The sequence below is a fragment of the Colletotrichum higginsianum genome, chromosome 9, assembly GCF_001672515.1.
Source record: "Colletotrichum higginsianum IMI 349063 chromosome 9, whole genome shotgun sequence".
Lineage (NCBI taxonomy): Eukaryota > Fungi > Ascomycota > Sordariomycetes > Glomerellales > Glomerellaceae > Colletotrichum > Colletotrichum higginsianum.
In genome coordinates this window covers 1145129-1171973 of record NC_030961.1, presented here as the reverse complement: position 1 = coordinate 1171973, position 26845 = coordinate 1145129, and the positions used below count along the sequence as shown (strand labels likewise).

The 26845-nt window shown below is 55.5% G+C and overlaps 9 protein-coding genes across 9 annotated transcripts; 5 read left to right on the top strand and 4 right to left on the bottom strand.

Moving 5' to 3' along the window:
* Window positions 1–3405: 3405 nt before the first annotated feature.
* CH63R_12597 (Polynucleotide kinase 3 phosphatase) lies at window positions 3406–5193 on the bottom strand (the record flags this gene model as incomplete). Its single annotated transcript, XM_018307571.1, has 7 exons — window positions 3406–3573; window positions 3625–3767; window positions 3818–3879; window positions 3935–4534; window positions 4588–4703; window positions 4766–4941; window positions 4995–5193. 7 exons carry the CDS (start codon window positions 5191–5193, stop codon window positions 3406–3408), a joined length of 1464 nt encoding a protein of 487 aa, XP_018151988.1.
* A 375-nt stretch (window positions 5194–5568) lies between these two features.
* CH63R_12596 (RNA polymerase ii mediator complex subunit) lies at window positions 5569–6445 on the top strand (the record flags this gene model as incomplete). Its single annotated transcript, XM_018307570.1, has 2 exons — window positions 5569–6011; window positions 6070–6445. The coding sequence occupies 2 exons, from the start codon at window positions 5569–5571 to the stop codon at window positions 6443–6445; spliced, it is 819 nt and encodes a 272-aa protein (XP_018151987.1).
* Window positions 6446–9994: 3549 nt separating this feature from the next.
* Window positions 9995–11123, top strand: CH63R_12595 (Glycosyl hydrolase family 61; the record flags this gene model as incomplete). Its single annotated transcript, XM_018307569.1, has 3 exons — window positions 9995–10117; window positions 10210–10634; window positions 10691–11123. The coding sequence occupies 3 exons, from the start codon at window positions 9995–9997 to the stop codon at window positions 11121–11123; spliced, it is 981 nt and encodes a 326-aa protein (XP_018151986.1).
* A 594-nt stretch (window positions 11124–11717) lies between these two features.
* CH63R_12594 (Endo-1,3-beta-glucanase) lies at window positions 11718–12836 on the bottom strand (the record flags this gene model as incomplete). The annotated part of the gene is made up of 1 exon (XM_018307568.1): window positions 11718–12836. The coding sequence occupies one exon, from the start codon at window positions 12834–12836 to the stop codon at window positions 11718–11720; it is 1119 nt and encodes a 372-aa protein (XP_018151985.1).
* Window positions 12837–15236: 2400 nt separating this feature from the next.
* Window positions 15237–16415, bottom strand: CH63R_12593 (oxidoreductase family protein; the record flags this gene model as incomplete). The annotated part of the gene is made up of 1 exon (XM_018307567.1): window positions 15237–16415. One exon carries the CDS (start codon window positions 16413–16415, stop codon window positions 15237–15239), a length of 1179 nt encoding a protein of 392 aa, XP_018151984.1.
* A 677-nt stretch (window positions 16416–17092) lies between these two features.
* On the top strand, window positions 17093–17881 carry CH63R_12592 (uncharacterized protein; the record flags this gene model as incomplete). Its single annotated transcript, XM_018307566.1, has 2 exons — window positions 17093–17423; window positions 17499–17881. The coding sequence occupies 2 exons, from the start codon at window positions 17093–17095 to the stop codon at window positions 17879–17881; spliced, it is 714 nt and encodes a 237-aa protein (XP_018151983.1).
* A 1560-nt stretch (window positions 17882–19441) lies between these two features.
* Window positions 19442–21181, bottom strand: CH63R_12591 (only prolin and serin are matching in the corresponding protein; the record flags this gene model as incomplete). The annotated part of the gene is made up of 1 exon (XM_018307565.1): window positions 19442–21181. One exon carries the CDS (start codon window positions 21179–21181, stop codon window positions 19442–19444), a length of 1740 nt encoding a protein of 579 aa, XP_018151982.1.
* Window positions 21182–24153: 2972 nt separating this feature from the next.
* Window positions 24154–24436, top strand: CH63R_12590 (uncharacterized protein; the record flags this gene model as incomplete). Its single annotated transcript, XM_018307564.1, has 2 exons — window positions 24154–24229; window positions 24324–24436. 2 exons carry the CDS (start codon window positions 24154–24156, stop codon window positions 24434–24436), a joined length of 189 nt encoding a protein of 62 aa, XP_018151981.1.
* A 581-nt stretch (window positions 24437–25017) lies between these two features.
* Window positions 25018–26483, top strand: CH63R_12589 (uncharacterized protein; the record flags this gene model as incomplete). Its single annotated transcript, XM_018307563.1, has 4 exons — window positions 25018–25117; window positions 25228–25480; window positions 25617–25816; window positions 25864–26483. 4 exons carry the CDS (start codon window positions 25018–25020, stop codon window positions 26481–26483), a joined length of 1173 nt encoding a protein of 390 aa, XP_018151980.1.
* Between the last annotated feature and the right edge of the window lie 362 nt (window positions 26484–26845).

Below are 26845 nucleotides of genomic sequence, written 5' to 3'. Positions count from 1 at the left end.
TGTACTTGGCGGCTGGATCACGTGGAGCTGCCCTGCGAGCCGTTGCGCAAAACTTCACCTGGTGATGTCGGGTGTCGTGATGTGTCCCCCCCACAAACCTTAAAAAAATAAACATCGATAGATCGGATCTGCCAAAGCGTGTTCATGCAGGTCATCCATCCCATCCCGTCCCATCGCATCCACCGGATCTCCCGTCTCGGTTCTCCTCCGCAATGTCGCCAAAACTTTAATGCCAGGACGCTCGTCAACGGCTATCACGGCAGCCCGGACGGAGCCAACGGCACCACCACGGCATCGCGGCACACACAACCGAGCCAAGCTGGGGCGGGACGCGTCAACCTCGACCCAAGTTTGTTTCGCATCCCGGCAGATGATCCTTGGTCCCCAGCATAAGGGGCTGAAAAAAAAGAAAAAAGAAAGTACTGCTGCTGCTGCCACTTCTTTAAAAGGGCCTCCCTCCTTCGAACCTCCATCAAGCCAAGCCTTCTCACCATTCATCGACGACCCTCGATCGATCGCCTTGGAAACGCCATCATCACACCTTCACGAGACTCGATGCCGCAGCTTTCCGATGCACCGTTGACTTGGCCACGACTTCGTTATTCGATCCCAGCTACCACCACCAGGCAACATGGCATCGGATGATGATGGTCTCACTCCAATCATCAGCTGACAACTCCCCTCGCGCTCTGTATCCGTATACGCCTTTTCCGGACCTGAAAACCAGGACCATAGATGGGGCATCTTGGGCCAAAAACAGAGGAGGATAAAACGGCGTACATGTCTCGCCAAGGAAAGAAGTCGGTGCCCCGAACAGCTTTCGAACACACGACGTTTTGCTCGATCATCCTCGTTCCGCCGAATGCCTGAAACGTCAGAAGACGTCGAACGATATCCCAAGACGTTGGTCGGTCCTTTTTCCGTGAACAGCCGTGCCGACTAGAGCGGTCGAATAGGAGATTCGCCATGACCGCTTGTGGTGGCTCTGTCTACGTTGCTCAGTCATCAACTCGACGAAGACCGAGCAGGACGACACGAAGAAACACACATAAACAGAGATGGAAGCGTTTGCGTCCTGTTCGGCATCCCCTACAGGCTCTGCCTGTCTCCCTTGACGAGAGCCTGGCTGGCAGGAGCCGCCTGAATCACCAGACGAAGAACCCAACCGATGACTGTAACATCTCAAACCGACTACTGCATTATTAGCTCACGACAGGATAACTGATTTGCTTCACGTTCAACTGCACCGGCTATGGGCACAAAACTCTCATTGCTAACCCGCAGGCCCCCTTGTCAGGGACGCTATACAGAGTGTAGAGGTCAACTAAGAGGTAGGTGTAAATTAGTGACTACATCCATCTCTGGCTTCCTTTCTCCTATTACTAGGAAGAAGGAAGCTCTTATTTTGCCCTCTGGGCCCCTAAGACGGAGCTCCGGGGGACCACTGGTGCTCTCAAGCCCTTCTATGGCTACAAGGAGGTCCGATGAGGCCGTCCGTATACCCGAAGCCCTCTATCCTGGCCCCGAATCCTTCAATTTCTAGGTGGCCGGTGACACCCCACGGGGCTCGCGGTACCCCCCTAATAACACCGACACCGGTGTTAAAGTATCAGGGGGGCTGTGGTACAGAGCGAAGAGGTCAGCTGAAGCAATAGGAGTAATCTGGTAATTTGGTTCATACCTAGATCCTTTTAAGCCCTGATGGCAAGAAAGAAGTCCCAGCCGGGACTGATGCAGTCCCCAAGATACTGCTCTCGAGAGTGTCCGAGAGATTACATAACCTTCAGACCTGACAGTAAGACAATCACTAGTGGCGTCCCATGAATGATGCCCATTGTTCGTCTGATATCTACAGCCTAAATACATCGTTGCCCACCTGGATTATACGGGGTATAGCTAACGATACTCTCAAAATGCCCGACTCGATCGTTGACGTGGGATATAGCACCGACAGCTTCAGCAACGCGCTGGGCCCTGATGAATTATGATTGCAGTGATTCCTGAATCTACAAGTGATGCAGAGCTGTTGTAATTACCTGAGGGCCTCCTCGCCATACTTTAGTCTGATATGTCCTGTTGCTACTATTGCCTTTCGAGCGAATGGTGTCACCATCCAAGTAATCTACGCTGATAAAGCCAGATCCAAGACCCTTCTTCTGGAGTCTATTTACTCTCGAATTGAAAGCCCGGTCCTAATACATCCGTCCCTCCTTGCAGGTCTGCTGACAACTGTTGAGGATCTAGCCAAGACGTCATGCATGCTCGTTTGTCCGTCCGGGGACCAGAATCTGCCTCAAACTTGGTTCTTCCTGAAGGTCTGGGCATTAGCAGGGTTTTTGCAAGCAACAGTGTCGCTCTAGACAATCTCTGGAATCAGACCTAGTTCTTTGCTGCATAGCGGCCATGTCGGCCTCGGGGCAACAAATTGCTGGCACCTTCAAAGACAGGGGTATTGCCTGAACAATCGATTTTGAATTTGAGATTGGAGTAAGGATGAAGACTGTAGTAAGGATAATGGTATCGATGTTAGAGACCTAGCAGTTACGCCTCCTGCTAGGCTTAATGTAAGGAGGACATGTATTTAGATCAGCAGACTTAGTTTAGTCCCATGGTTATAATCGCTCGTCTCTAGTCTTCTACGCGCTTTTCACTCTACTTCATACCACCTCAATCAATAATGTTGACAAGCGTCTGACCTCTTGGAGATAAGAAATAATTACGAGGTTAGGCCTTAGTCTCAGGGACCAGTTCACGGTTCAGGATCAAGCGAGTCAATTCGGATCTGTTGGCACTTGACAGCAGCACGGCAAGGTCTGGAGGAAGCGGTGCCTTTGAAGCGTTCAACCCTAGCTTGTTGAATCATAAAAGCAGGGTTGTGATACGTTTTATTGTCCGAGAGGATGTGCTGGACCGCAGCAATAGAACGGAGTGCTTGATTGCCTAACTGCAAACTTGCGGATGTGCAGATGAGATGCTTGAAGGAGCGTGGAGAGGAATGGTTCCCTACCCCCCTCCCCTTGAAGTTAACACCGAGTCCTGGAAAGAAGGGAATATGGCGTGCCTGGCTCTTACATTGATGCTCCGCAAGATGTATTATGGGTTGTATTGCAGGCATCTGGTCCCATTCAGCAAGCGCGAATGCCATGTTAGATAGGGTCATGGGCCCGACAGGAAGATAAGGCCTGCCTGCAGCAGCCTGTCTCAAAGAGACAATCTCGAGAGTAGTGAAATGTGATGTGAGGGGTGCACTTGTGTGGGCAGTGTACAAGACCTACGGGAATGGTGTTCTCTAGGATGACTCCCGGAAGCCCGCGCCAATAATCTATCAAGAGCTGCTATCTACAAGGGGAACGACATACGTGTCGAGTACCGTTAAGGCCGCCCGGAATACTTCCATCTGGGCGGTCACAGCCAGTATTTGGCCCAGGCTTCATGTTCTTCCTTGGTTCCTCGGAAAGAAAAGTCAACCTCGGTGATGTCCTGGAAGCCCTCCTTCATCTTCGGCTCCTTGAAGCGTGACTTGAAGCCATTGAAGGCCATTTTTGGCAGTGCAGTCCGGGACTCGGGATTGAGCTGGCATGTCATTAGCAGATGGCATGGCGACTGGGTCACGTCCAAGCTCACAATTTTGTTCATGGACCGCACGGCGTCGTTGTGTTCGCAGATATGTAGCGGTGTCTTGAACCACAGGCATCGGATGGGTAGCTGGTGCTTCTGTGCCAACTGAACCCAGACCGCTCTCGTATCAGGATCCGCGTTGGTGTTGTCTAACCGGCGTGAGTGAGTGAGTCGTCGGGTAAGATACCAGATAACTGACCTATTGCGACAGATTGTCCGCCCTCCAGCAGTTCTTTGGCAGCCTGAACGCACTTTTCTCGACTGCAGACATATCAGCAAGACTAAGATTCCTTCTCGAGAAACCAAATCAACTAACGTCTTCAAGATGTCTTGATTGATCCGTTCATATCCCAGTGGCTTCAGGTGCTTCCAGAAAAACGTGCTTTTGCCAGCGCCGGGCGGACCGCAAGACAGAACGATGTCCTGTTTGTTCTTCTTCTCGAAGAGAGATTCTGTTCCGGAAGACTCGGAGTCATCTGGATAGGGGTAGTGGACAACGTCGAACTCTCGAACAAAACTTCTCGGCTTCTCGCCGAGAAAGAACTCCTCCGGCGTCTGATACTCGATGCCAACGTTGTCAGCGAAATTCCGATCAGAGCAGCTGAAGTCCTTGGCGGTTTTCGAAGCAGCTATGCGACCTCCTGCATCACCAACGAAAATGCTCTGCTTCAGGTCGGCTTGGTCAACCAGGTCGTAGTCGTCGCAAAGCTCCCTCCACATCCCCGGCCGCGGTTTTCGGTAGATATCCTTCTCGGTTGCGGCGTATATAGTTGTCGGGATGTCGAGCTGCGTCAGGACGGCATTGACCTTTTGCTTGAACGCGGAGACTCGGTCTTTGGTCGATTTCGGGGTCTTGGCTTTGGGGTCGGCGTGGAGAACAAGGCCGGCTTGGTTGGAGAGGACCACGATGCGATACCTGACGATGTTAGCTGGCCCTGCAAACAAGACAAGACCGCAGAAGTGACATACCCCTGATCGTTGTACATCTCCCTCAACTTCCCTGGAACAGTCGGGTGCCACCACTTCCAGTCCACAGCAGCGTCGGCATGTTTCTTGCCAGACGCTGTTGCGATCAGGGTGGAGTCCTGAGGCGGGATGTGTCAATTACCTTCGCTTCGGCCAGAAGCAGTCGCTTGAGCTACCATACCAGGTCAAAGGCAGCAACCTTGCTCCTCTTCTCGGATTCGGTGGGGGGTTGCTCTGGTTCGTAGCGACCGACAAGCAGAGTTGCGGGGGTATCATCGTTCGGGGCGCGTTCGGTCCAAATCGTTCGGTCTTTCGGTTTCTGGGACGACGGCTTGAAGAAGTTTGCGACTGCGCTTTCTTCAATGTGTTGGCAATGGTGCCATTCGTATGAAAGTAGGGGCATCACTCACTGGTTGTGCCGCTCTGAACCTTCCGCTTGGCCGGCGGCGGCGAGATGGAGTCTCTCTGTTGCCGCTTTGCGGTTGAGGAAGTGGACGATGACATTGCCCGAGTTGTGCGTAATGTTGGGGTTCCAAACAGAAGGAAGAATGTCTTGGTGTTGGTTTGCGTCAAAGCCGTCCGCACATTGAGGCGCGAACAGCTGAACATCGGGTGCTTGAAGAAAGCTACCTAGGTACGAACTTGCCTTTGGTGGGGCCGGAATTTCAGGAACAGAGACAGGCAGAGAGACAGACAGCTCCTGCCTGCAGCCTGTCTCCCATCAGACCGCGACCACGCGCCGGGGCAATCGCGCACGGTGACGGGCGTCCACGTGATCATACCCACTAGCGAAGCCCCCCATTTGGCTTAGCGCAAATCGTTTCCCCCGACTCTCAAATGCAGCACCGGGTCTCCTCCCGACTCTCAGTGAGCTTCGCCTTCACGATTTATTCCCCTGCCCGGGTGCTGAGTCTCACCCAAGTCTGCACTCCCCTTCGGCCGCCTTTCCAGCATCATATAGTCGTCAATTATCAGCCCCTTGCGATGTACGAGCTCTTTCTCACAACGCTTGTCGACGATGATGACATCCAGGCGGCTTGCTCCGTCCTGGGTGGTCTCTGCGCCATGCCCCCGTGGCAGAGTCTCCATCGTGTGCTCTACTTCAAGGGCCCGGCCAAACCTGGCGGGATCTCGAATCAGAACTCAATCCCCAAGACCCCACGGAAAGACATCCAGATGCTGTGGAAGGACCTGCACCAGCAACTGAGTCGTCAATCCTACATCCTTCAGGCCCGATATGAGGTCTTCAAGGATAAGGACTTCGGCCCGAACGCTCCGGAACTGGACTTCAATGCGCGTCCCGGCACCCTCCGATGGACCGACTTCCCTGACCCTCCCCAGAACCGCTCGTCGGTCACGCAGCGTAAGAAGACGGAGATCTGGGACCAGAAGAACCTGTTGTCTGTTATGAGAGACAACAACTACCAGTACGTCATGTCGCTCGCTGGCAGATGGCGATGAGGGCTGAGGTCTGACACGATACAGATTCAAGAGCGAGGCTGTAGAGGAGACGTATCAGTTTTTCAGAGACGACGTCGAGTTTTGCTTTTCCAGACACTACATCCTCCAGATGAACGGCGACAATGGCCCTCTCACGCAGACGGCCACGTGGGACACCATGTCCCCGGCCGATCCGGGACGGCGTTGGATGTTCTTGATCAAGGTCCATGTGCATCAAGACAACAAGCCCGACGAGATTCTCAAAGCTCACGAGCAGTTGGCCAACATTCGACGCGAGCTCGAGGGCGTCTTCGATTTTAAGATGTTCGACAGACGCATTCACGATACTCGCGTCGCAGTCGAGATGCGGAACGCACCGGCGCCGCTACCTCAAGTCATGACCGTCACTGATCAGCGGTAACCGCGGCGAACCTACCCGAAACGGGGGGGGGGCCGCCGGTTCTGACAGGGCGTTCGGATACTTGATGAAGAATCGTCATTTCGGACATCCAGCCAGACTGTGAAAGCAGCCAGGATCAACGGAGCTCGTCCATTCAGTTCAATAGATGATGGCACACTATTGAAAAACACGCCCTAAAGCAGCTCGAGCGCCGCTAGAGATGCCCAAGTATTGTGTGCTCGTAGCTCGACTGTTTCGAACACATGGGCATCTTGCTAAAAGCACAGGCACTCCTTGAGACTAAAAATAGTCAGCCGGTCAAAGTGGTGATGATTGCCAGGCCTGGAAGCCATTGCCACTCGAGTTTTGCATCATGCGAAGCCCTGCACCCCAGTCAACGTCTGCCATTGGAGCAACTTGCTGGCACAACCATCTCAATTTTTGCCCCACGGCCAATCGAGAGAGAGGGAGAGGGTGAGAGAGAAACAAAGGAGTAAAAGCGAAGCATAGAAACAGCATTCACCAACCTCAGGGCCAGACGGTAAACATCCGAGGAGCAGTGTGTTGCGATCTGCATTTGCTCTTTGCATGAAGCAAGGAGTGGGAATAGGCGTTACAGACGAGAGCAAAGAAGGGAAAGGTTCTGTTGATCGCAGGCCAAAGACAAATGATTGCCGGAGCGTGGGAACCCACAAGTTCCAGAAGATTTCTTAGGTCAGGTGGGCCGACGTGTCTCGTCGAGAGTGCGGATAGCGCAAAGCCACAAGCTCATTCAGAGATGACATGGAGCTTATTTCTTGTCTTGCTTTGGGTCCGGATGCCAATGTTTTTAGTCGGATAGAGGTGCCGGACTGGGCTCCAGCCGTCGTCAGTCAAGCTGTCAACCATAAACTGACAGTTCCTAGTGTCATCCAGCAGTCAATTGGGACTCGAAAGAGGAAGAATAAAGGATTATTATTCACTTTGGATGTTGCCATACGTTGGCAAATGTTGTCATTGATCAACACGGTCGTACTTCTTCTGGTTGGTTGACAGGAGTTCTCGAGACACTACTGCTTGAAGATTATAGTGAGCGAGACGACTTGAAATGAGCATTTCGAAAACCTTCAACCCGATGCACCGCCTTCGTCGCACAGCAATTCCCATAAAGCACAGGCGACACGCACGGCCACTATGAAGACCATGCGGCTCAGATGTTCATTGTGTTGCTGGCTGGAGGTGCTCTCTGAAGTCTGAAGTAAGGTAGAGTGACGTACAATATCCATCCCGCTTGCCGCCAGCGCATGGCCAGAATAATTGACCTTATTTCTTTCAAAAGCGGCACGAAATATGCCAAGTCTTGGTGTCTTGCCGTTGGCCCCGTTGCGTTGCGTCGTTGCGCTGGCCCCCTTGCAGTCAGTCTGTTGGCGCCATCATCCATGCAGTGCAGGTGCAGAGACCAGCTGCCCAGGTTTCAAGCTGATTAAATTAAACGCAGCGGTCAATGAGTGGTCTGGGTTAGTCACCTTTCTTCTCTCGACTCCTCCCCCTCGAGTCTTTCCACCATCTGCATGTGGCGGGCAGCCAGGAAGAAAAGTCGATGGGGGGAAAAAGAAGAAAAAATCAGTCGACCTTCCCCCCCTTTCACGAGAGGTGCGTATCCGTACTGGCGGCCCCCAAGATCTAGGCCTGTTTCAGTCGGAGATGATTTCCCTCTAGACGCTGAGAGAACCACAATATCATCCCCACAAACCCTCGCATAGAGCCGAGGTGCGTCGCAAGCGGTCCAATATTTCCCTCTCTGGCGCCGTGAAGCTGCGAAGTTGGGACAGAGGAAAAAAAGGGGACCCTGTGATGTTCAGATGCGACAAGAGCAGGTCAAGGCGCGAAACGGGTAGAACGAATCGAGGCGATCAGCAACCGCAGGAACCGGCATGTTGACTCAAGACTGTCGAGGGCGGCTGTGAAGCGCACGACACTGGACAGTCAATTGCTGGGCTCCCGTTGGATCTCTCTCCCAAAGCCACCCTATCTACCCGTAACGCACGTGTCCGCCAGCGACGCCGGCTCAGTGGGCCAGGTGACGACTGAGAGGTGGCCCATCAAGGAATATAACCACTTTGGGTGATACAACCCATCGGGGCACCAAACTCTGGTCATCCCTGAGCGAGAAGGACGATCAAGGTGTCCACGTTGACCAATCGGAATCATTCAAGCCCAGGGGTGGGCGGGCTTTTGCCCAAAGTGCTAGCTCGCGGGGACCCGAGGAATACCAAGGAACTCAAAGGTATTGCGGCGGCGATCTCGCGATCTCAAGGTTTAATCTATTCAACGTCAAGCGCGGGTCGAAGCTTATCAGGCGACTTTTCGGGCAACTGGTAGTCGACGAACAACAGACAGCCTCGAACGAGAGACATTCACCGGACTTGTCGCTCTCGGGAGCCAGAACAACTGCAGTGAACTGGTCAGGTAAGCAGGTCGCACATCCCACCTGTCTTATCGCGGGAGACCCAAATGGCGCCAGGGGTAAACATGCCGTCTGTGTTTCAGGTTCGGACGACCAGAAGGGAGGGGGGAGGACCGAAAACTCCAAGGTCGGCACTGGTTGGACGAACAGCCCAGAACAGCGATGCCCTCCCAAGGGTTTAGATTAAGCTCGGGTTTCGATTTGGGACGAAAAAAGGACGGACGAGGATCTTGTTCCTGCCCCCCTCCAGACCATACAGGAACAAGCGAATAGGCAGAAGGGGCAACAACAGCGTAGCAAGGGCAGCGAGGGGAGCGAGGGTAGCGAGAGGGGAGCGCGCCAACAGCCAAAACCAGGCCCTCGACCCGGGCTGGGCGCTTCAACCGCGTAGCCGAAGCTGCAAGGCACGCATCCCGCAATTTAGACACAACAGCGGCCATCCCCACAACGTTAACCCTTTTCGAGATTATTGCTCCAATGAAAGACGGTGGACCGACGGCCGCGATGCCAGGCAGGTACGCAGGGCCTGGGGCATAGTTGGGTTTGGGAGGGCGGTTGTTTGCCTGTGGGAGAGGGTTTCCCATTCAATCCTGACGACTTCCCCCCCACCCTTGCCCGTCGAGATTAACTCTCGTTCGAGGTCGAGACATCCCTGGTGCTTAATTGAACCGGTGAGGCGGTGTCAGTCGTCGTCGTCGGGGCCAGCGGGACAGTCGGTGGATTGGGAAACGGCTCTTGCGGTTCCCCTATCCAGAATTTAGACTTGGCGGTCCCAGTTTGGCCTGACCATGCCCGCGGTGGGGGGATGCGAGTGCGATGCGAGGAAGAGTCTAAGACGAAGAGAGGCGAGAGACAGGACCGGGGGGAGGGGGGGTTGAGAGTTGGCGAGGCATACATATAGACTCATGTCTGCTCTCGTCGACAGAAAAGAGAGCTTCCTTTGATTCTCTCCATCAGCTTTCAGTCACTCATCCGTCCACTCTTTACTTTCAGTCATTCTCTCACCTCGACGCCGGCGTCACTTCACTCATTTTCTCACCTTTTTGTGTGTGCATACGCTTCTAACGCCCGGAATCACCGTCCTTCTTTACCAAAAAACAAAACCAACCAACCCAACCGTCAAGATGAAGTCTTACGCTGCCCTCGCCCTTACCGCCTCCATGGCCAACATGGTTGCCGGCCACGCCATCTTCCAGCAACTCTGGGTCAACGGCGCCGACCAGGAGTCCAGCTGCGTCCGCATGCCTGTGAGTTTACCTACCGAAGTGGAAGACGAAAACGAGAAGAGAAGGCGACGGTTTTGTTTGGGCGACAGATGCTAATATGTCCATCATTATAGGCCTCCAACTCCCCCATCGAGGACCCCACCTCCAACAACATGCGCTGCAACGCCGGCTCGGCGGCCGCCACCACCACCTGCGGCGTCAAGGCCGGTGACACCGTCACCGTCGAGATGCACCAGCACAACGACCGCGACTGCACCAAGGAGGCCATCGGCGGCGCCCACCACGGCCCCGTCATGGCCTACCTGAGCGCCGTCGACGACGCCGCCGCCGCCGACGGCTCCACCCCCTTCTTCAAGATCTTCGAGTCGGGCTACTTTGCCGAGAACAAGACCTGGGGCAACGACCTCATCAACGAGGGCTGCGGCAAGCAGAGCTTCACCATCCCCTCCGACATCGCCCCGGGTGACTACCTCCTCCGTGCCGAGACCGTCGCCCTCCACGCCGCCGGCTCCGCCAACGGCGCCCAGTACTACATGTCGTAAGTACACTTGCTACACCTAACCTATGACATTTTGCTTACATCTATCGTGAAAGCTGCTACCAATTGAAAATTGAGGGAACTGGAACTGCCAAGCCTGAGGGTGTCTCGTTCCCCGGCGCCTACAAGGCCACCGACCCCGGTCTGTTGATCAACATCTACAACACCATCACCGATTACGTCATCCCCGGCCCCGCTGTTTACGGCGGCGGTGGCTCCGGCTCCGGCTCCGGCTCCGGCTCTGCTCCTGCCCCCTCCGCGCCTGCTGCCTCTGCTCCTGCTGCCTCTGCTCCGGCTGCTGCCCCTACCTCTGCTCCCCCTGTTGCCAGCAGCGCCGCCGCTGCCCCTACCACCCTCGTCACCAAGCCTGCCACCAGCGCTCCTGCTGCCGCCCCCACCGCTCCTGCCAGCCCTGCTCCCAGCTCTGGCGCCGGTGCCGGCTGCAAGAAGCGCCGTGCCCGCAAGGCCCGCCGCTCCGCCAAGTACTAAGTTCGCTTATGCTTGATATCCGGGCGTGCGAGTTGAAAGTGTGGTAAAAAAGACAGGGTTTCCCATACAGAAAGGAGGACGTGTATCTTTCCAGGTATATATTAGAAGTGTTCATGTACATAGTATACCGCGTAATTCTGCGATTTACGCCCTTTTGAGTGGCATCAGACAATACAACAAGACTTTTTCCTTGTTCAATCATTCTTCTGCTTCTGTTTCTTGCCAGTGACATGTGTGTGTTGCTTTTCTGATGAGCTGTTCTCGCGGGCTTGTTTCCCGAACTCTGCTCGTATGGTATGATCACTCCAGCAGCTGAAGTCGTTCCATATGAGAGATGGATGAAATCATGTCACACAATCTGTGAAAATGCGTGATGTACCGAAATGTCTGAATGTCTTTCGAGTATGTCACATGCTAATACACAGTAATATGCTTGCAAACTACAAGCCAAACGAGGACTCGTAAGTCGCTAACAAGTCCAAATAACGTCCAGCTGGAAGGCATAGGCCCCCAGATCTACATGAAGGAGAAGTGACAAAATGTCAGTGAAGAAGAAAAATAAGAAGAAAAGAATTGCCCCCGGAAACAGGCCGTCTAGGAGCTGTAGACAGCAACGTACTTGACCTCCATCCTCGACTCCTTCCCGCCCACCGTCTGCGCGTTGGGCGTCTTGGTGCCGGCCTTGGCGTCGGGGAACTCGCCGCCGATGGCGACGTTGAGCAGGATCATCTTGGGCGTCTGGGCCAGGTTTTTCCAGACGGCCTCGTCGCCGATCTCCTGGCCGGTGAGGGTCTTGGTCGGCGTGCCGTTGACGTACCACACGAGCTTCTCCGAGGCGAAGCCGCCGGCGGCGCCGGCGGAGCGGTCGACCTCGCAGGCGACCTTGACGAACTCGCCGCGGGGGAACTCGGCGCTGGAGCTGAGGCCCGTCTTCTCGTTGCAGGGCCCGCCGTCGATGACGCCGCAGTGGGCCGTCTGGAAGACGGTGCCGACGCCGTTGGAGACCTCGAGCATGTCGATCTCGCCGACGCTGGGCCACGAGGTGACGTTGGTGCGGAACGCGGAGCCCATGGACCAGAAGGCCGGCCAGATGCCGGACTGCGTCGCCGGGTCCGAGGCCGGGATCATGATGCTGGCCTCCATGCGCAGCTTGCCGCCCTCGGGGCAGGTGAAGTCCTGCGCCGCGTTGGTCTCGATGCGGGACGACGTCCAGGACTCGCCGTTCTTGATGGGCGTGATGGTCAGCGTGCCGCTCTCGGAGATGGCGATGTTGGCCGTGTCCTTCGTGTACGTCTGGATCTCCTGCGTGCCCCAGTTCGTGGCGCCACCGGGGTAGCCCGTGCCGACGTCGAACGTCCACTTTGACGCGTCGGGGAGGGCACCGGCTCGCTGTGTCGAGAAGTCGTCCTGGAAGACGATCTTTACGAAGCCCTCGGGCAGGGTCGGGCCGCCGCCGCCGCCACCGCCTCCGGTGCCTGGCTTGGTCTCATTCGCTTTGCTCGGGATGCCGCTGACCGTGGGTGTAGCGGCGCTGTTTGTCGGACGTGCGGGACTGCTCTGTTGAGACAAAGATGGGACGGTGCCGGAGGGAGCGAGGCCGGGCTTGGTGCCTCCGGGACCATGGAATCCGGGGTAGCCCTCCTTGTAAGGCAATGGAGCCGGGGATGACCAGCCGACGCTGAAGAGAAGTGGAAGAAGAGAGAGTGCCTGCATGGTCAACATGATGGGTATCTCGGTAAGGGAATGGTGAAAAGAGTGAAAAATAAGAATGTAAAGGAAAGAAGGAAGAAAACGAAATTGCGCTCGTTGGTTCTTGTCGTGATTCGGGTCATCTATCACGATACAATTTGATGAAGAGGCCTTCACATCTCCTTTATACACCCATTGATCCCATATCAAGAGCCATTATGACCATCGCTTAGAAAGTTCGTCCTGTGTGACACCAACCGCCATTCTCTATTCCAAGTCCAAGTGACTGAACCCCACGAAGGTGTGGATTCAGACATGGAAGGCGCTATGCTCGGTGTCCAATCGAACCGTGATCATGAGTTCTACACACTCTTAGCAGCCAGTATTAAGAGAGCCTCGCTTACCAAGTAAATGGCTTTTGGGAACTGTCATCCCATGATTTGCCGCCGCTACTGGAGGCCCCCGAGTGGGGCCGGAAGGGGGCAAGAGTCGATTGACGTGAATTAGGTCGAGTTCCCGGAAGGCCGGCCGATATCAGAAACAGAGTTGCCAGCGCAGGTCTCCTGCTAGCGACTCCTGAACCGGACATCATTTCGGTCCAATAGGCAGTCTCGTTCTCGCAACGGCTTGATATTCGGCTGTCGACAGTTTTGTTTATGGTCACTGACTCGGCAACATCGCTGCTCTCCCGCCATCGTTCATGCTAAGAAGGGAACGAGACCCCCGGATCGGCCAGGCACAACGTGGAACTTAACGTCGGTATTAAGCCTAGGGATCTCCGGCGCCCCCCCTCCCCATGCCATCAACGTCAAACACTGAACATCTATTCCGAACGAAAAGACTGCCCCCGTTGGGTTTTTGAATCTACCTCTCACAGGCACATACCTAAAATGGGTGTTCCTGCTGCCAGTTTCTTGACGGGATTCCCGCGCGCCAAGATGATGGTTGCAGGGATGTGATCGAGCATCACGCAACCTGCAAGCGACATTCTGCAGCGACAGACCACTATGCATGGCGACGAGCCGACGGCTGATTCGGACGAAGTGGTTCGTTGTCCGGTCATCTTGCCTGTTTCTTCGAATACTCCGACGACCCTTCAAGGATGGGCAGCTCGGTAGTGGCATTTCTAAGGGTCCCCGTCGACACATGCGCTGTCCATTCTATATTCGAGACTTTGACAACATGGCGACATTCATGCGCTGAAGAAATTTGGCAAACAAACGAGCAACAAACGCAAATTGCATCGCGCTTTTGGTCATCCGCCGTACTTGGTCACCCGACTTGTGCTGCCCACAATCTATTTCTTGGCACTTGGCAAGCCCAAGTAGCATCGGTAGTTGAAGCGGTTCGTTATTTTCCACTTTGAACGCAGAAACCTGGCCCTATCTATAGTTACCCACAACATTACGAGTATTGCGTCTGAGAAGGGTTTTATTTTTTCACATTCCACCTAGGTGAGCATCCTTCATCACCTAGTTGGGTGGTTATTTGCAAAACGATCCCGACTAGGGGGGATTGGGTTTGCTGGCTGACAAATGTAACGTTCGGGCCAACGCAATATACGTGAAACCGCCCTCCTTCATCAAATGAATCCTTACCAAGATACTTTACTTTACAAATAGCAACCCAGCTCTACTACTGTAGTCTTTGGGGTTTAGTAGCGCCGATTCCTGCATGTTGTTCGTTAAACCGTTCATTTAGTCAGCTACTCAATAGCTTGTCAGGCGCGCAAAGTTGAGAAATTAAACTTCTCTTCCGTAGCTACGAAGCGAAGATAATAAATGATCGTCGACCGTTTGTCGCTTAATGTCTGCCTTGTGCGATCCGTCCAAATCCGACAGCAACGTCACCAGTTTCAACCAGATTCTGTGCAAAAAAGAATGGCAATAGTTGTTACAAAGTAGATTGCTAATGGAGGGGAATCTTGCTGGGGGACTTCGGTTCGGGACTGTCAAGGTAATTCTTTCATGAGTCAGGCCCGAGTTCTCCTCTCAAACGGCGGACGCAATATTAGATACCGGCGAAAGGTCCTGAGAGAAGACGGAATAGAGATAAAAGTTCCCTTGTCCCAGAATGTGTGTTCGTCGAGCAAGCGAAGGTTGTCAACATGACTATTGATGTAGACCAAATTTTCCTGCCTAAAGATTCAATCAACATGACGCTCAGTGGAAAAGTTGCAGAAAGTCCTTCTCAACCAAAGCAAATACGTCAGCATTTTCAAAAATAACAGCTGATACAGGTCCACAAGAGAGTTGAATATAGGTCTCGAGATGCTGGGATAGGAATATTGACTAGGTATTTGGCAAACTTACAGAGAAAGAATAATACGTCTACGACCAATGGTTCATTCTTTCGAGCTAGTATATGATGCTGTAACAGACGTCTCACTTATGCACTTGATGCCAGCAACAACCCGCGACACTTTCATTGCTTGTCGAAATGTTGAAAGAGTGTGTCCAGCTCCCTCATCCTCAAGACGGCGTCCTGAAGAGTAGGCCACCGCCCGCCCCCCTCTACCTCGCCCCTCCCAAGCTCAACCCATCTCGCAAATCTCTCATATACCTCCCCGACATTCCTCGCTCGGACCGGCAACTCTTCCTGCCATGTCTCCCAGCCCCATGAAATGTCTGCCACCTCGTCGCTCCCATGCTCGTGAGCCCGAATGACAATCGGCTCGTCATACGAATCCGAGTGCAAGTATGGCCCCGAGGGGCTCTCGATCTCAACCTCCCCCTTCTCCCCGACGATCCGCCATACGAACGCTGGCCGTCCCTTGAACGGCGGCCCGTTCCGGAAGCGGACCGCGAGCGTGGCCCCGTCGACCGTGTTGCGGCCCCGAATCGCACCGTGGAGGGCGATCAAGTCGGGCACATCGGTCCGTACGCGCCGCAGCTCCAGCCCGGCACCGAGAATCTTGACCTCGGGCCGCTGGATCTGCAGCCGGCTCTCAAACGCCGTGCCCCCCTCCTCAAACTCGCCGAGGACGTGGTGGACGTAGTCAATCATGTGCGCAAACGCAATCGTGACCGGATTGCCCCCGACGCCCCTCTCCGCGAAGTACGCCAGCCCCCCCGGGAGCTCGTCCCGGGGTAGCAGGTTCCCGTACGCCTCGACGTCGCTCCCCAGGACCTTCCCGACGCGGCCAGAGTCCACGACCTCTCTGACCTTGAGAACCACACGAGCCACCCGCCCCTGCAGTCCGACGATGCTGGCCCCGCCGGACGTTTTCGCGGCCAGGCTCGCAAGCTCCTCCGAGCTCTCGAGGTCTCGGGTGGGAGGCCACTCGACGTAGACTGCCTTGCCCGCCCTCGCGGACGGCGCGGCGACGTCGAAGTGCGTGTCGACGCGGGTGTTGCAGACGACGAGCTCGACGTCGGGGTCCCGCGCCAGGGCCTCCGGGTTGCCGTAAACCTTGACGTCGCCGGGCAGTCCGTAGTGGGCGCGGGCCGCCTCCGCGGCGCCGGTGCTGGAGTTGAGAAGCGCGGTGATGGTGTAGTGCTGGCGGCCGCGCGGGGAGAGGAGGTATGGGAGGTGGCTTTCGGCAGCCCATGACGTTTTGGCGTTGGCGGAGAGGCCAATGAGGGCGATGCGGATGGGAGCCATTGTTGTTGTTTTTCTGTCTTCGAGAAAGCTTTTTGAGGTGGCGGTCGAGATGTGGAAATGACCCGTTTGATTGTATTCTGGGATAAAACCCTTTTCGAGAGCTCAGAGGTTGATCCCATGGTGGTATATATAGTGCTCTTTCTTCTGACAGCCACCAAGCTGTTGTCGCGACGGATTTTGGATCCCGCTTGAGCTTTGACCTCAATAGAGTAATCAGACCGAGAGCGTATCATCACCAATCCTTCACCCAGCTCATTTGTCCTCTCCCTACTATCTGGGGCGCGATTTGCGAGGGTTGCAATTGACTAGGGGATATCATTCGTACATGGAAAGAATTGAAGAAAGCCAGCGGCGGGGGATCGCGGAATCCCACTCACCACAACCCGGGGCCGGACCCGGGGTAGCCGACCCACAGAGCCCCGAGTACCGCACCCGGCAATACGGACCCGCAAGTTCCGCGTCCGTCCGGTGTACAGTGTCCGACACGCGCGGCCAGCCCGAACAACCGAAAAAGAGCCTGGCTGCCGGGAACTTGCATCACGCCCGGCATCGGCCCATCGGTCCCAACGATCTCCCCAATCACGATCCAATCTCACATACCCGCGCAAAGGACATCCCGCCCGTCTGTCCTGTTGCCATAAATAGCTATCCTCCCTCCATCTCCCAAGACTCGGGTAATGTTCCAGCACAAAAGGTCCAGCCATTATCGCCCGACCCCGACGTCCCCAAATCAGACCCCAGCCCGAGGAGCCGGCAATGCACCTGCCCGCTCCCCCCCTCCGGCTCCGTTTGCCACATCACACCCACATGTCACCCATCGCCTGGCCAAAAAACCTTCCCATACTGCGTCGTCCCTCGATTCCCCGTGTTACCCTCCCCTCACCCACTCAACCCACAACTACGAATCCCGTGCCAAACGTCAGAACAGCCCTGTTGTCCCCAGGGGGGAAACGACGCCTATCCCTTCCTGCCAGCCCTCTCGAGTCTTCTACGCGGCGACGTGCATAAGTCCTCCCCAACGCCTTTCGTCCAAGCAATGTCCCACACCATCTCCCTTCCTCAAACAATAATACAAAGCCTCAGCACCTGCAGAAACCCCGCCTACACCACCTTCACCACCTACACCACCTACACCGGCCACCACCGTCCCCGAATGTCACCTCCCGCATCGCAACAAGCTCCCCTCCCTTCCGGCGACCCGCCTGCAGCTTCCCTCCGGCTCCGTCCCCCCGTCTCCCTCACTCCCTCCCTCGGCCAGACACACGCCAACACTTCCCAAGCAAGCGGGTTTCGCTTCCCCCACCAACTCGCTTGTTCTCTTCCGCCGCATTGTAGACTGCGCCGCCGCCCTTCGAGCCCGTCTTACAGAGCCGCCCTCGGTGGCTGAGGGCACTGTGCATACGAGGGGTCCGCCACCATCGCAAGCGGCGCAAGTCAGCCCTGAAGGTCTCGAGGCCGCCGGCTAGAGGTCGCGGCAAGAAAGCAAGAAACGGGCAACCAGCAGCGAGCTCGCTCTGTAGACGAACCCTTCCCTCCCCCCCACCTTTGTTGTCCTCCATTCCGAATGTCTTTCCCTCCCATATGCTCTTCATCTCACCTACCACAAACCCGCTCTTTCCTCGCCTCCCATCCTCCTTCTCCCAAATATTTCCAGCGAAAGTCGCGGCGATCCGCATCTGAAACTCGTGGCGCCGGATGCCAGCAAACCTCCCCTTACGCTCACTCCCACTTGAACGCTTCCCGGAGAGCCGATCTTATCACCAAATTCACAGACAGCCGCCTACCCCGCCCCCGTCCCTTTGAGACCCGTATGCAGCCGCCGCCATCGTATTCTCAATCCATCTCGACATCAATCTGAGGGGGAAGGGGGGGCGGCGGACAACGCGTCAGGCAGGTCTCTACGCATGGACGGTGCTTACTTCGTGGGTCACCAGTAACGGGAGGCGGACTGCGGGTGCGAGGAGCCGTAAGCGAGCCCAGGGAGCCCCTTCCGGTGTGATCCGACAGCTTGTTGCATCCGTCACGATCTCGACGAGGGGAAGGGGGAGCCCTTTCTGGGGACGAGAGGCGGCATGTCGTGGTCCCCCAAATATGAGTGTAGCTGACTGCCTGCGACGAGCTGACCACTTGCTTATCGAGGTGGGTAGGCAGGGCTCGCTTCCATACAAACTGACATGAAAGAGGATATGGAGAACAAGACAGAATACGAGCATGGGAATCACGTAGAAAACAACACAAAAATAATTATCAAGTAGTTTTTAATTCAAGCCATCATACGATGCCATCCTGCACTGCCACTCATGGACTCTAGGCCCGAGGCTGGGACAAGACGGGTCGCAAAGGACTTCTCCCCAAGCTGGCGACTTTTCATACAAGAAACAGCTCTGTACAAGATGGCTGGGCTCGGTCCCATCGCAGGGCCGAGCCTCACTTCCGTAATACACCCAAGTAAATACACAAAACAGACTGCCACATTATCCCGTGGGCCTGGGTCTGTAACTCCGGTATGGCTTTTCCCGAGTCTAATGTTGTTTTTGTCCCTGCTTTTTTGTAGTTGAAAACACCTCCTTTCGGTGGCTCAATATGTTCCTCTAGTAGAAATGCAAAGTATCTACAGGCCTCAGATGCCAGTGAGGCGCACTGTGCTGCTCTAGACAGTGAGGGCAATAGGTAGTAGAAATAAGACAATAAGATTGGCGAATGCCCCAGGTTTTGGGGCCTTCTAGTTCAAGTGGACGGCGAAAGCAAAAGCGTAGATCGTAACGTGTCGTAAGAGACGTGGCCTAGTCAAGGCGTGTGGTAATGAAGGAGCGACGATAGTCGGGTATCTTGAAAAAGAATAAGTTCAGAAGAAGGGATGGTCGTCGCCCATGTTGAGCAAATTTCGATCATCGTTTTGAATTTTGCTGACGTTAATCGTAATGGCGGAATCGCGGATTCCTGGGCCCCCCCTCTCAAAAGATTCGAGATCGCGAGATGAGATGTAAAGGGTCCTTCGCTTTGGCTGAAGGAGGGTGGTGGTTGCTTCACCTCCGAATGCCAACCTTTTCGGCCAGGTTACGCCAGAACCGACCGCCTTTGCGTTCCTCACTCCGGGTGCGGATCATCTTGGTGTCACGTTCCATGGGTCCAACAATGTCTTCATCCCCGCGCTCCGGGAACTTGCCCTCGGCGTCAATGAGACGAGGAATCGCGGTGGGCAACCCATCCTCGAGACGCCGCCACTGCATGCTAGCAAAGACGTCGTCATTGCCAGGTCGGCGGAGGAGGGCAGCGCCTCCGCTGCTGGCGCGAACACGCCCGCGGCTACGGCTGCGAGAGACGCCTGAATGCGATGTGGTTGTCTTACTGGTGGCAAGGATGTATTCCATCGTCTGCTCATGGAAGTTGCGCCAGCTCTTCTCCGTCTCGGCCCATTTCGCTTCCGTCAGCGCGTAGATCTTGGACGTCTCGCCGTAGTTCTCGCCGGTGCGAACTAGGTGCTTCGTGTAATTTACACGAGCAGTTTCCCAGTCTGCACGCAGATGGCGAAGGGTCTCCATATCGGCTTCCACCGGCTGGTAAGGTTGTGGCGTGATGGTAAAGTTGGCATGGCCGAGGCGGTCAGACCACTCGTCATGATCTTGCACGATGGAGGGGAATCCGATGGGTAGTTCTTGTGACGACTGTGCATGCCGGAAGGAAGAGACGGATGGCCTCGTGCTGAGTGCAGGCGTGGGAAGGTGAGAAAGCGGCTGCGGCGAGGGGATTTCCATGGAGAATGCTGATGGTGCTACAGTGGGAGACTGGAGCGGACTAGGTTGGGGGGCCTCGGTTGGCGGAGTGGTAAGGAGAGGAGGGAGCAGAGGCGTTGTTGCGAGAGCGCGGTCGCGCTCGATGCTGCCCCTCTCGTTGTTGGCCTTTTCGATGTCAATGGGGGCCGGGGTCTCCACGCTCTCGCTGCTTTCCCAGAAGGACGTAGCAGGGGTAGGGATCGGTGGCTCGTTGATGCTGTCCAAGTGGCGTGACGGGCCGGACAACGAGGATGAACGGCTTGATGCTGCGCGAGAAACCGAAAGGGCGTGTTCATAGGTCAATCCTGTGGTCGGCGACGCAGTCAACTGTGACCGCTTCGTGGATTTCCATCGTGACAGGTTGGGAAAACGCGTTCCAAGGCGTGTGGCCAGGCCAGAAAAGGGCGACTCGGTGCCGCTACGCTTCCGCTCGAGGGTCGCAGTGAAGTCGCTGTCGCTCGCAAAGCCCAAGTCATAGTCGATATCAAAGTCGGTAGGGTATACGCTGTGGAGAGTTTCGGAGCTTTCGTTGTGGTGAATGCAGGGTTCATCGCCTACGCAGTCAGATCTTAGCAGGGGCTCAATTGCAGCAGGATCAGTGTCCGACTTACACAAACAGTTGTAGAGATCGAATTGCTCAGCGAGAATAGTGCTGTCCTCCATCTCTTCGCGCTCCAAAGGCTCCTCTTCCACATCGGGAAGTAGGCGTTTGGAAGACTTGGTATGGGTAGTTGAGGTTGGTGACGAGGGGCAGTCGTTGAACAATGTGGGGGGAAGATCGAGGGACGAGGTCGAGCTGGAGTAGCGCAGATGCCCTCGAGTCGAGAAGGTTGGGGTGACGGGTGATACAACGTCGGAAGAGGACGAGTTTGCCGTATAGTAGATGTACTGGCGGTCCATGTCGCCTTCTGGGAATTCGGGTTGCTGCTCCTCAAACTTGCGGCGCTCTTCCACAAGCTGGGGCAACAACAATGGCTTCAGCTTGGGTGACATGATGTCTGCGTCGGCCGGCGTGGTCAATGAGTTTGCAAGTCGTGCTGTGCAAGTAGTGGGTGGGAGAGGGAGAGGTCAGTTGGGCGAGACGGGGTAGTTATGACGATATTGGAGTCGGAGTCGTGCTGCTGCACTTTGGCGAGCGTAGTGGGGTAAGCGGAGGAGCAAGACTCAAAACAAAAAGGGGCGATGGGGTGACAGCGAAGTCAAGCCGAGATGTAGTGTCAGGCTTTGTTGATCTGCTGTCATTGCCAGGCACACATTCGTTGAGGGTTCGAGTTCAAGTTGTGCAAGGTTGCCGTTCTTGTCGTGGGGGTGGGAAGCGCGCGAAGTCGTTGCGGGCTGGTGTAAGTACTGTTGAGGTGTGTACTTGGTCGGTTATCGACGCCACTCAAATGCTTCTGTCAGCCGGGTCTTTCAACTCGACATTCCGGTTGTGCTTCTTCCTCCTGTGTTGCGTCTGTCTTGTTCTTGTTTCCACCCAGGCGACGACGGGGCGGTGCTGTGGTGTTTCGAAGCTGGCCGTCCGAGGCGGTGATGATGGTGGCCGGGACTGATGACTCTTCCCAATCTTGGTAGGAAAACCCTTCTTTTCTCCAACAACGACTGGTCAAGTGTTGGAGCAGACCGTTTGTCAAGGGCAGTAAGTCGTTCCACGTGTACGATTTCGGTGCAGGGTACAGACAGATACCTCGGCCTGGATCGCGGTGGTTGGGCTCGTGCTGGGGGGGCCAGTAGGAGGTTGTATATGCGTGCGTTTGTTGTTCCCTCGATGCAGATGCCTCCTCTTCCAATCAAAGGCAGACGACGATGGGCCCAATGCGACAGACGATTTGATGGCTCCGGGGTTGGCTGCAGGGTGTACACGTGATGGGACAACAGCGGCGTTGAAGGGTCGCGGTGGTTTACAGCAGTTCGCAATGTAGTGGGCGCGGCGTGTTGGCACGAAGGGTGAGGCGGTCGGCGATATATGAGATGTCGTGGGTTGCTGCGTGTCGGACAGCAGTACAGAGAGGTCGACGGGTGTTGGCTGATGGCTGGTAATGTTGCTTCTGCTTCCTGTGGCGTGGACGAAGAGACGGAGGGGGAACAAGAGGAAGAATGGGTTCCCGGTTGGAGTTCTCACAAGGAGGGAGGGTGGGCGAGTAAAATGTATGGATGAGCGGGTTGCAAGGTCGGTCGGCAAGCAAGACAAGGTTCGTAGGCACTGCGTGGATAGGTGTAGGGTTGAATGGATGGCGGACGTGGGTGGGTGTAAGAACTTCCTAGCAGCAGAGCAGCCAGAGCAGAGCAGAGCAGCGCCAGAGGGACGGACCCAAGAAGAGTGGGTGAGTGAGTGTGGCAATGACGGGGCGCGAGGGCGTGTGAAAAGACGCTGAGCTAACTGAGTGAGCGAAGTGGGCTATGGAGTGGAGGCTGCACAGGGGTGTGGGTAGGGAAAAAAAAAGACCGGGGGTGTGTGTGTGGTTGAAGGGCGGGGCCGTGAGCTACCGGCCTACCTACCTACCTGCCTAGGTAGGATCGAACCGACCGACCTTTTTTCCTTGTCGATTTTGCCCTCTTCTTTTGTACCCTTTTGGAAGGAAGAAGCAGAGGATGATGACACGGTGAAGCGCCGCTGTTGCTGCTGCTGCTGCTGCTCCTTGACCGTCTATTTTCCCTGCACTTCAGTCTGGGGCCTGCAGTACCTAATGCGAAGCAACAAAATGCAGAGAGCCTACTATGTACTGTAGGCATGTATACGGTTGCACACACTACCTACCTACTGTGGGTGGGTACCTAAGGCACCGACAGACCAGACTGTAGGTTTGGAGGAAAGAAAACAAAACGAAAAAAGGTGCAAGGGGGATTAGACTGGCAGGGTTGGAAGCTTCAGCGTAGAAAAGTACGTACCGGTGCTTTCCCTGCATTGTATCCGTAGGTACGTGTAAGCAATTTTTTCTTTCTTCCTGCCTGCCCCAACTAGGTCGACAAGAAGGTACAGATACAAGGCAAGGCAAGGCAAAAAGAAGGGGAGGAGCATTTCAGAATGTGGTGCGATGGAAGGAAAGAACTGCATCAGGTACGTACTCATATCTCGTCCGAGTCGACTTTACTTGGTGATAAAATACAGGTACAGAGTATCCGTACGGAGGCAAGCAAGGACGACAAGGAATAGGTAGTATGTAGTATGTATAGATACGGATACGGATAGGGAATCGTCATTCCAACTCCTCTCCACCAGTGCACCACCATCATCGCTCTTCCTTTCCTGGCTTGGCAACTCATTGACGCCGGCACTGCCATATCCCTCGGGGCGTTCTGACTCTTTCATCGTCAACAAACAATCACAGCAACAACCGAAGAAGGCCAGCGTGCTTCGCTCTCGCGCCTTTGCTTCGGAACGTCAGAACGTGTCGGCGGGACGGGGAGACACGGAAACGGCTGCAACAGGCCTCTTCTCTTGCATTGGCGCAAGCCTCGTCGGTTTCGTCTTGTTTTTCTTCCTTTGTCTCTTGCTCAGCACGGCCGGAACCCATTCATTCATCTCGCCCTCCCTCTCGCTCTCCGTGTCTCACACTCGCGCAGTCCTCGGCTGCCCCAGAAGGCAGAGAAGAAAATAGCTCCCTTCTGTTCGTCCGCCCTCTCGGCGTCTGCATACTACACTGCCAGCATCAACGAGCCAAAGGTAAAAGCTATGCTTGTCCGATCCCCCATCCTAACCCAAACGCAGTTTAAGCCCATCCTCCTGGTCCGTGTTGTGCCCTTCACCAAACTCAGGCGCGGTGTGGAGGAAAGTGGAGGGGAGTGGGGGAGACGGATCCCTCGAGCCGTCGCCCTCAGTTGTTGTCCGCCGTGTCACTCACTCCCTGCATCTGCCTCTGCCTCCTCTGCCTCCGCTCCGCCTCTGCTTCTGGGTCTTTGGGTCTCTCTGCCGCCCAACACAGAGGGCCCGAAATGCCCAAGCTTTTTACATCCTTACTCCGCACACTATGGACGTAGCACTCCCCTGTCCGTCTCTGGGCAAAGTATCTGGCATCGAGTTCTGGGCGTCGACATGGACGAAAGGTACGTACATGCTGGTAGTGAGTGGTGTCTGACGGGGTTCAGAGACACCACAGAGACACCAGCACCAGCGAGAGACATGGACCGATTAAGCCAGAACCCGACGGGAAGACATCGACCACGGCCTCCAAGTGGCCGTCGCCCTCGCCGTTGACACTTTCTGGGGCTGATTGTGGCTCCGAATTCCAAGACACCGGCGCAACGGAGTAAAACAACTTGACTGGCTCTTGTCTCTCTTTTTCTTTCTCTTTCGCCTTCGCCTTCGCCTTCTCGCAGTTGTCGGTTCAACCTTCTCCTACGAGAGACATGATCTGAGTCGGCGAGACGGGAGAGGGCCAATTTCCTAACCACTGCCTTGGGAGCGGACTGCGTCACTGCTCTGGCAACGGCACGGCAGTACTCCATGTTTGAGGCTAGCCCGCTCACTTAGTTTGGATAGTGTCGGAATAGCATCTAGATTTATTCTGGTAGCATGCTAATGACGACCTACACACACACACACACACGTTTTATGAGCAACTGATACTAATACGTCGAATGCACCTCGCGTCAGTACGTACCCTCCAAAGAGTCTTCAAATGGACATCATCTCTGCGCTCGATGCCACCATGCAATTACACTGCGAAGCGTCGTGATGCCATTGGCTACGGGTCTCCGACGCTCTAGAAGCACACAGTAATTCTTCCGTCACGTTGCAGGTTGGGCCTCCTGCAGCCAACTATCTACCCGTCGACGGCACCAATTACGGGTAATAGCCCTCCGACCACCTCCTGTGCCGCCTTACGACCAAGATGAAGCCACAACCCCCTCTGTCCGTCGTCGACAACGACAACGGCGACAACAACGATGTCGCTGTGGCAGAGAGACGGAAACCAGTGGCCGTGGATGAATGTGGACTTGCACACACACACACACACACACACACACACCACACAATAGCCAGGGTTCAGGGCTTCTCTCCCCATCTTTCTGCCCGACAGATAGACCTGTTTTTCATGCAGTCCAGGTCAGCATCGCCAACTTGTCTTTGCTGGGCTTGCGGTGGTCCCTTATTCCTATGCCTGAGGTACGAACGGATATCCAAGGTCACTACGAAGCCCGGCCCCCATTCCGGCATTCTCTCTTCACTCCTTTCCCCATCTGCTCTTCTCCGCCCCCCTCTCTCGTCTCTCCTCATGTTCTCCAATTCTTGATCGGGCAATGGGCATCACTCATCTTCAAAACCCTCTGCTCTGCTCTGCAGGCGCCCATCTTGTACGCCATACAGGTGGCCTCTTCTGCTCCCCAACCTTGGTTCCGTTGCCCTTTTCTAATCCGGCTCCTGGCAGTGCCCTCTTTTGCTACATGGGCACTAACCCCAAATCTGTTTCGTTTCTTTCTGTGTGGCCAGGGATCAGAGCTCGGCCTCTCCCTCGGAAAGACCAGGGTACCAGGTCCAGGCCAACGGTTCCCGCTGCTTTGACCAGGCCAGCGACAGAGACGGGCCAAGCGTCCCTTGTCTGCACTTCAGCGGCCTTGCCCCCCTCTACTCTGTACCTCGTGTGTGCTTCTGCGCCATCCCTGCCCGGGCTGCGATTTCCGTGGGCCGGAGTAAGGATTTTGGAAGACGCTTGTAACTTGCCAGCCACTGACAGCAGAACCGACAGCGGACATCTCCAGCACACAGCAGCTTTGGGCGACGCGCCGTGGGACGCGGTTGAGAAACGATCCATGGGTACCGCTCGGCCTACTATCGTATGCTCTGCTGGGTCACAGCAGTGTTCTGGGCCCTGCTCCTCTCCACCCCAATGGAACCCCCTCTGCCGGTTTTGGGGGCCCAGTTCCAAGGACCGAGAAGACGGTGGACTTGACAGCCGGTGGTGGAGGGAGACTTGGGCGGCACGCCGGCGGATCTGCACAACCTGGCTGCATACGATGCATTAATTATGCGATCACAGGCACCGATACCGGGGTTGACTTGGGCCGTCCTGTTTGTCAGCGAAGTCAAGACCGAACGAACCGCCTTTCACTTGGGGTTCCCTGCGACAGGAACAGAGCGCGCAGGACGAACGTGATGGATGCCCTGCCATCCGAAAAAATCAGACAAACAAGGGACGATATCGAGGGGCTGTGCCTGACTGTCCGGCCTGGGACTGACTCAGCCGCCCCAGTACCAGGCTTCCCAAGTGCTCGGAGGGGCGCGCAAGTCCATTGCCAGGGCAATTTGATGCTCCTAGACACTGGTTTGCACCCTAGCCTCTACGTAGTGTACTCGTAGTCCTCTGGTGCTTGCCTGTGTCTCTCTTCAACTCTCCCTATTGCCCTGGGCGGATTACACAGAGTCCGCCCTCCTCTCTCCCAGGAACAGGGCCCGGGTGCGGCTCGCCTCCCCGGCTAGTATTTTGCACTTGCTACGAATACAGGGAAGAAGGTGACGACTCGCCAATGAGAAGCTCAAATCGCTTTTACGGCAGATGCCACATGCGGACACGGAAGCGCAACTATTAGCAGCATATGGACAACTCCCGCAGGCAGTCTTGTCGTCATCCCACGGATCCAGGCCTTTTGGGCTCTCTTACCATCCGTCGGCGTCGGCCTTGAAGCCCCAACCGAGGAAGCCCACAATGAGATGGTCGGCTC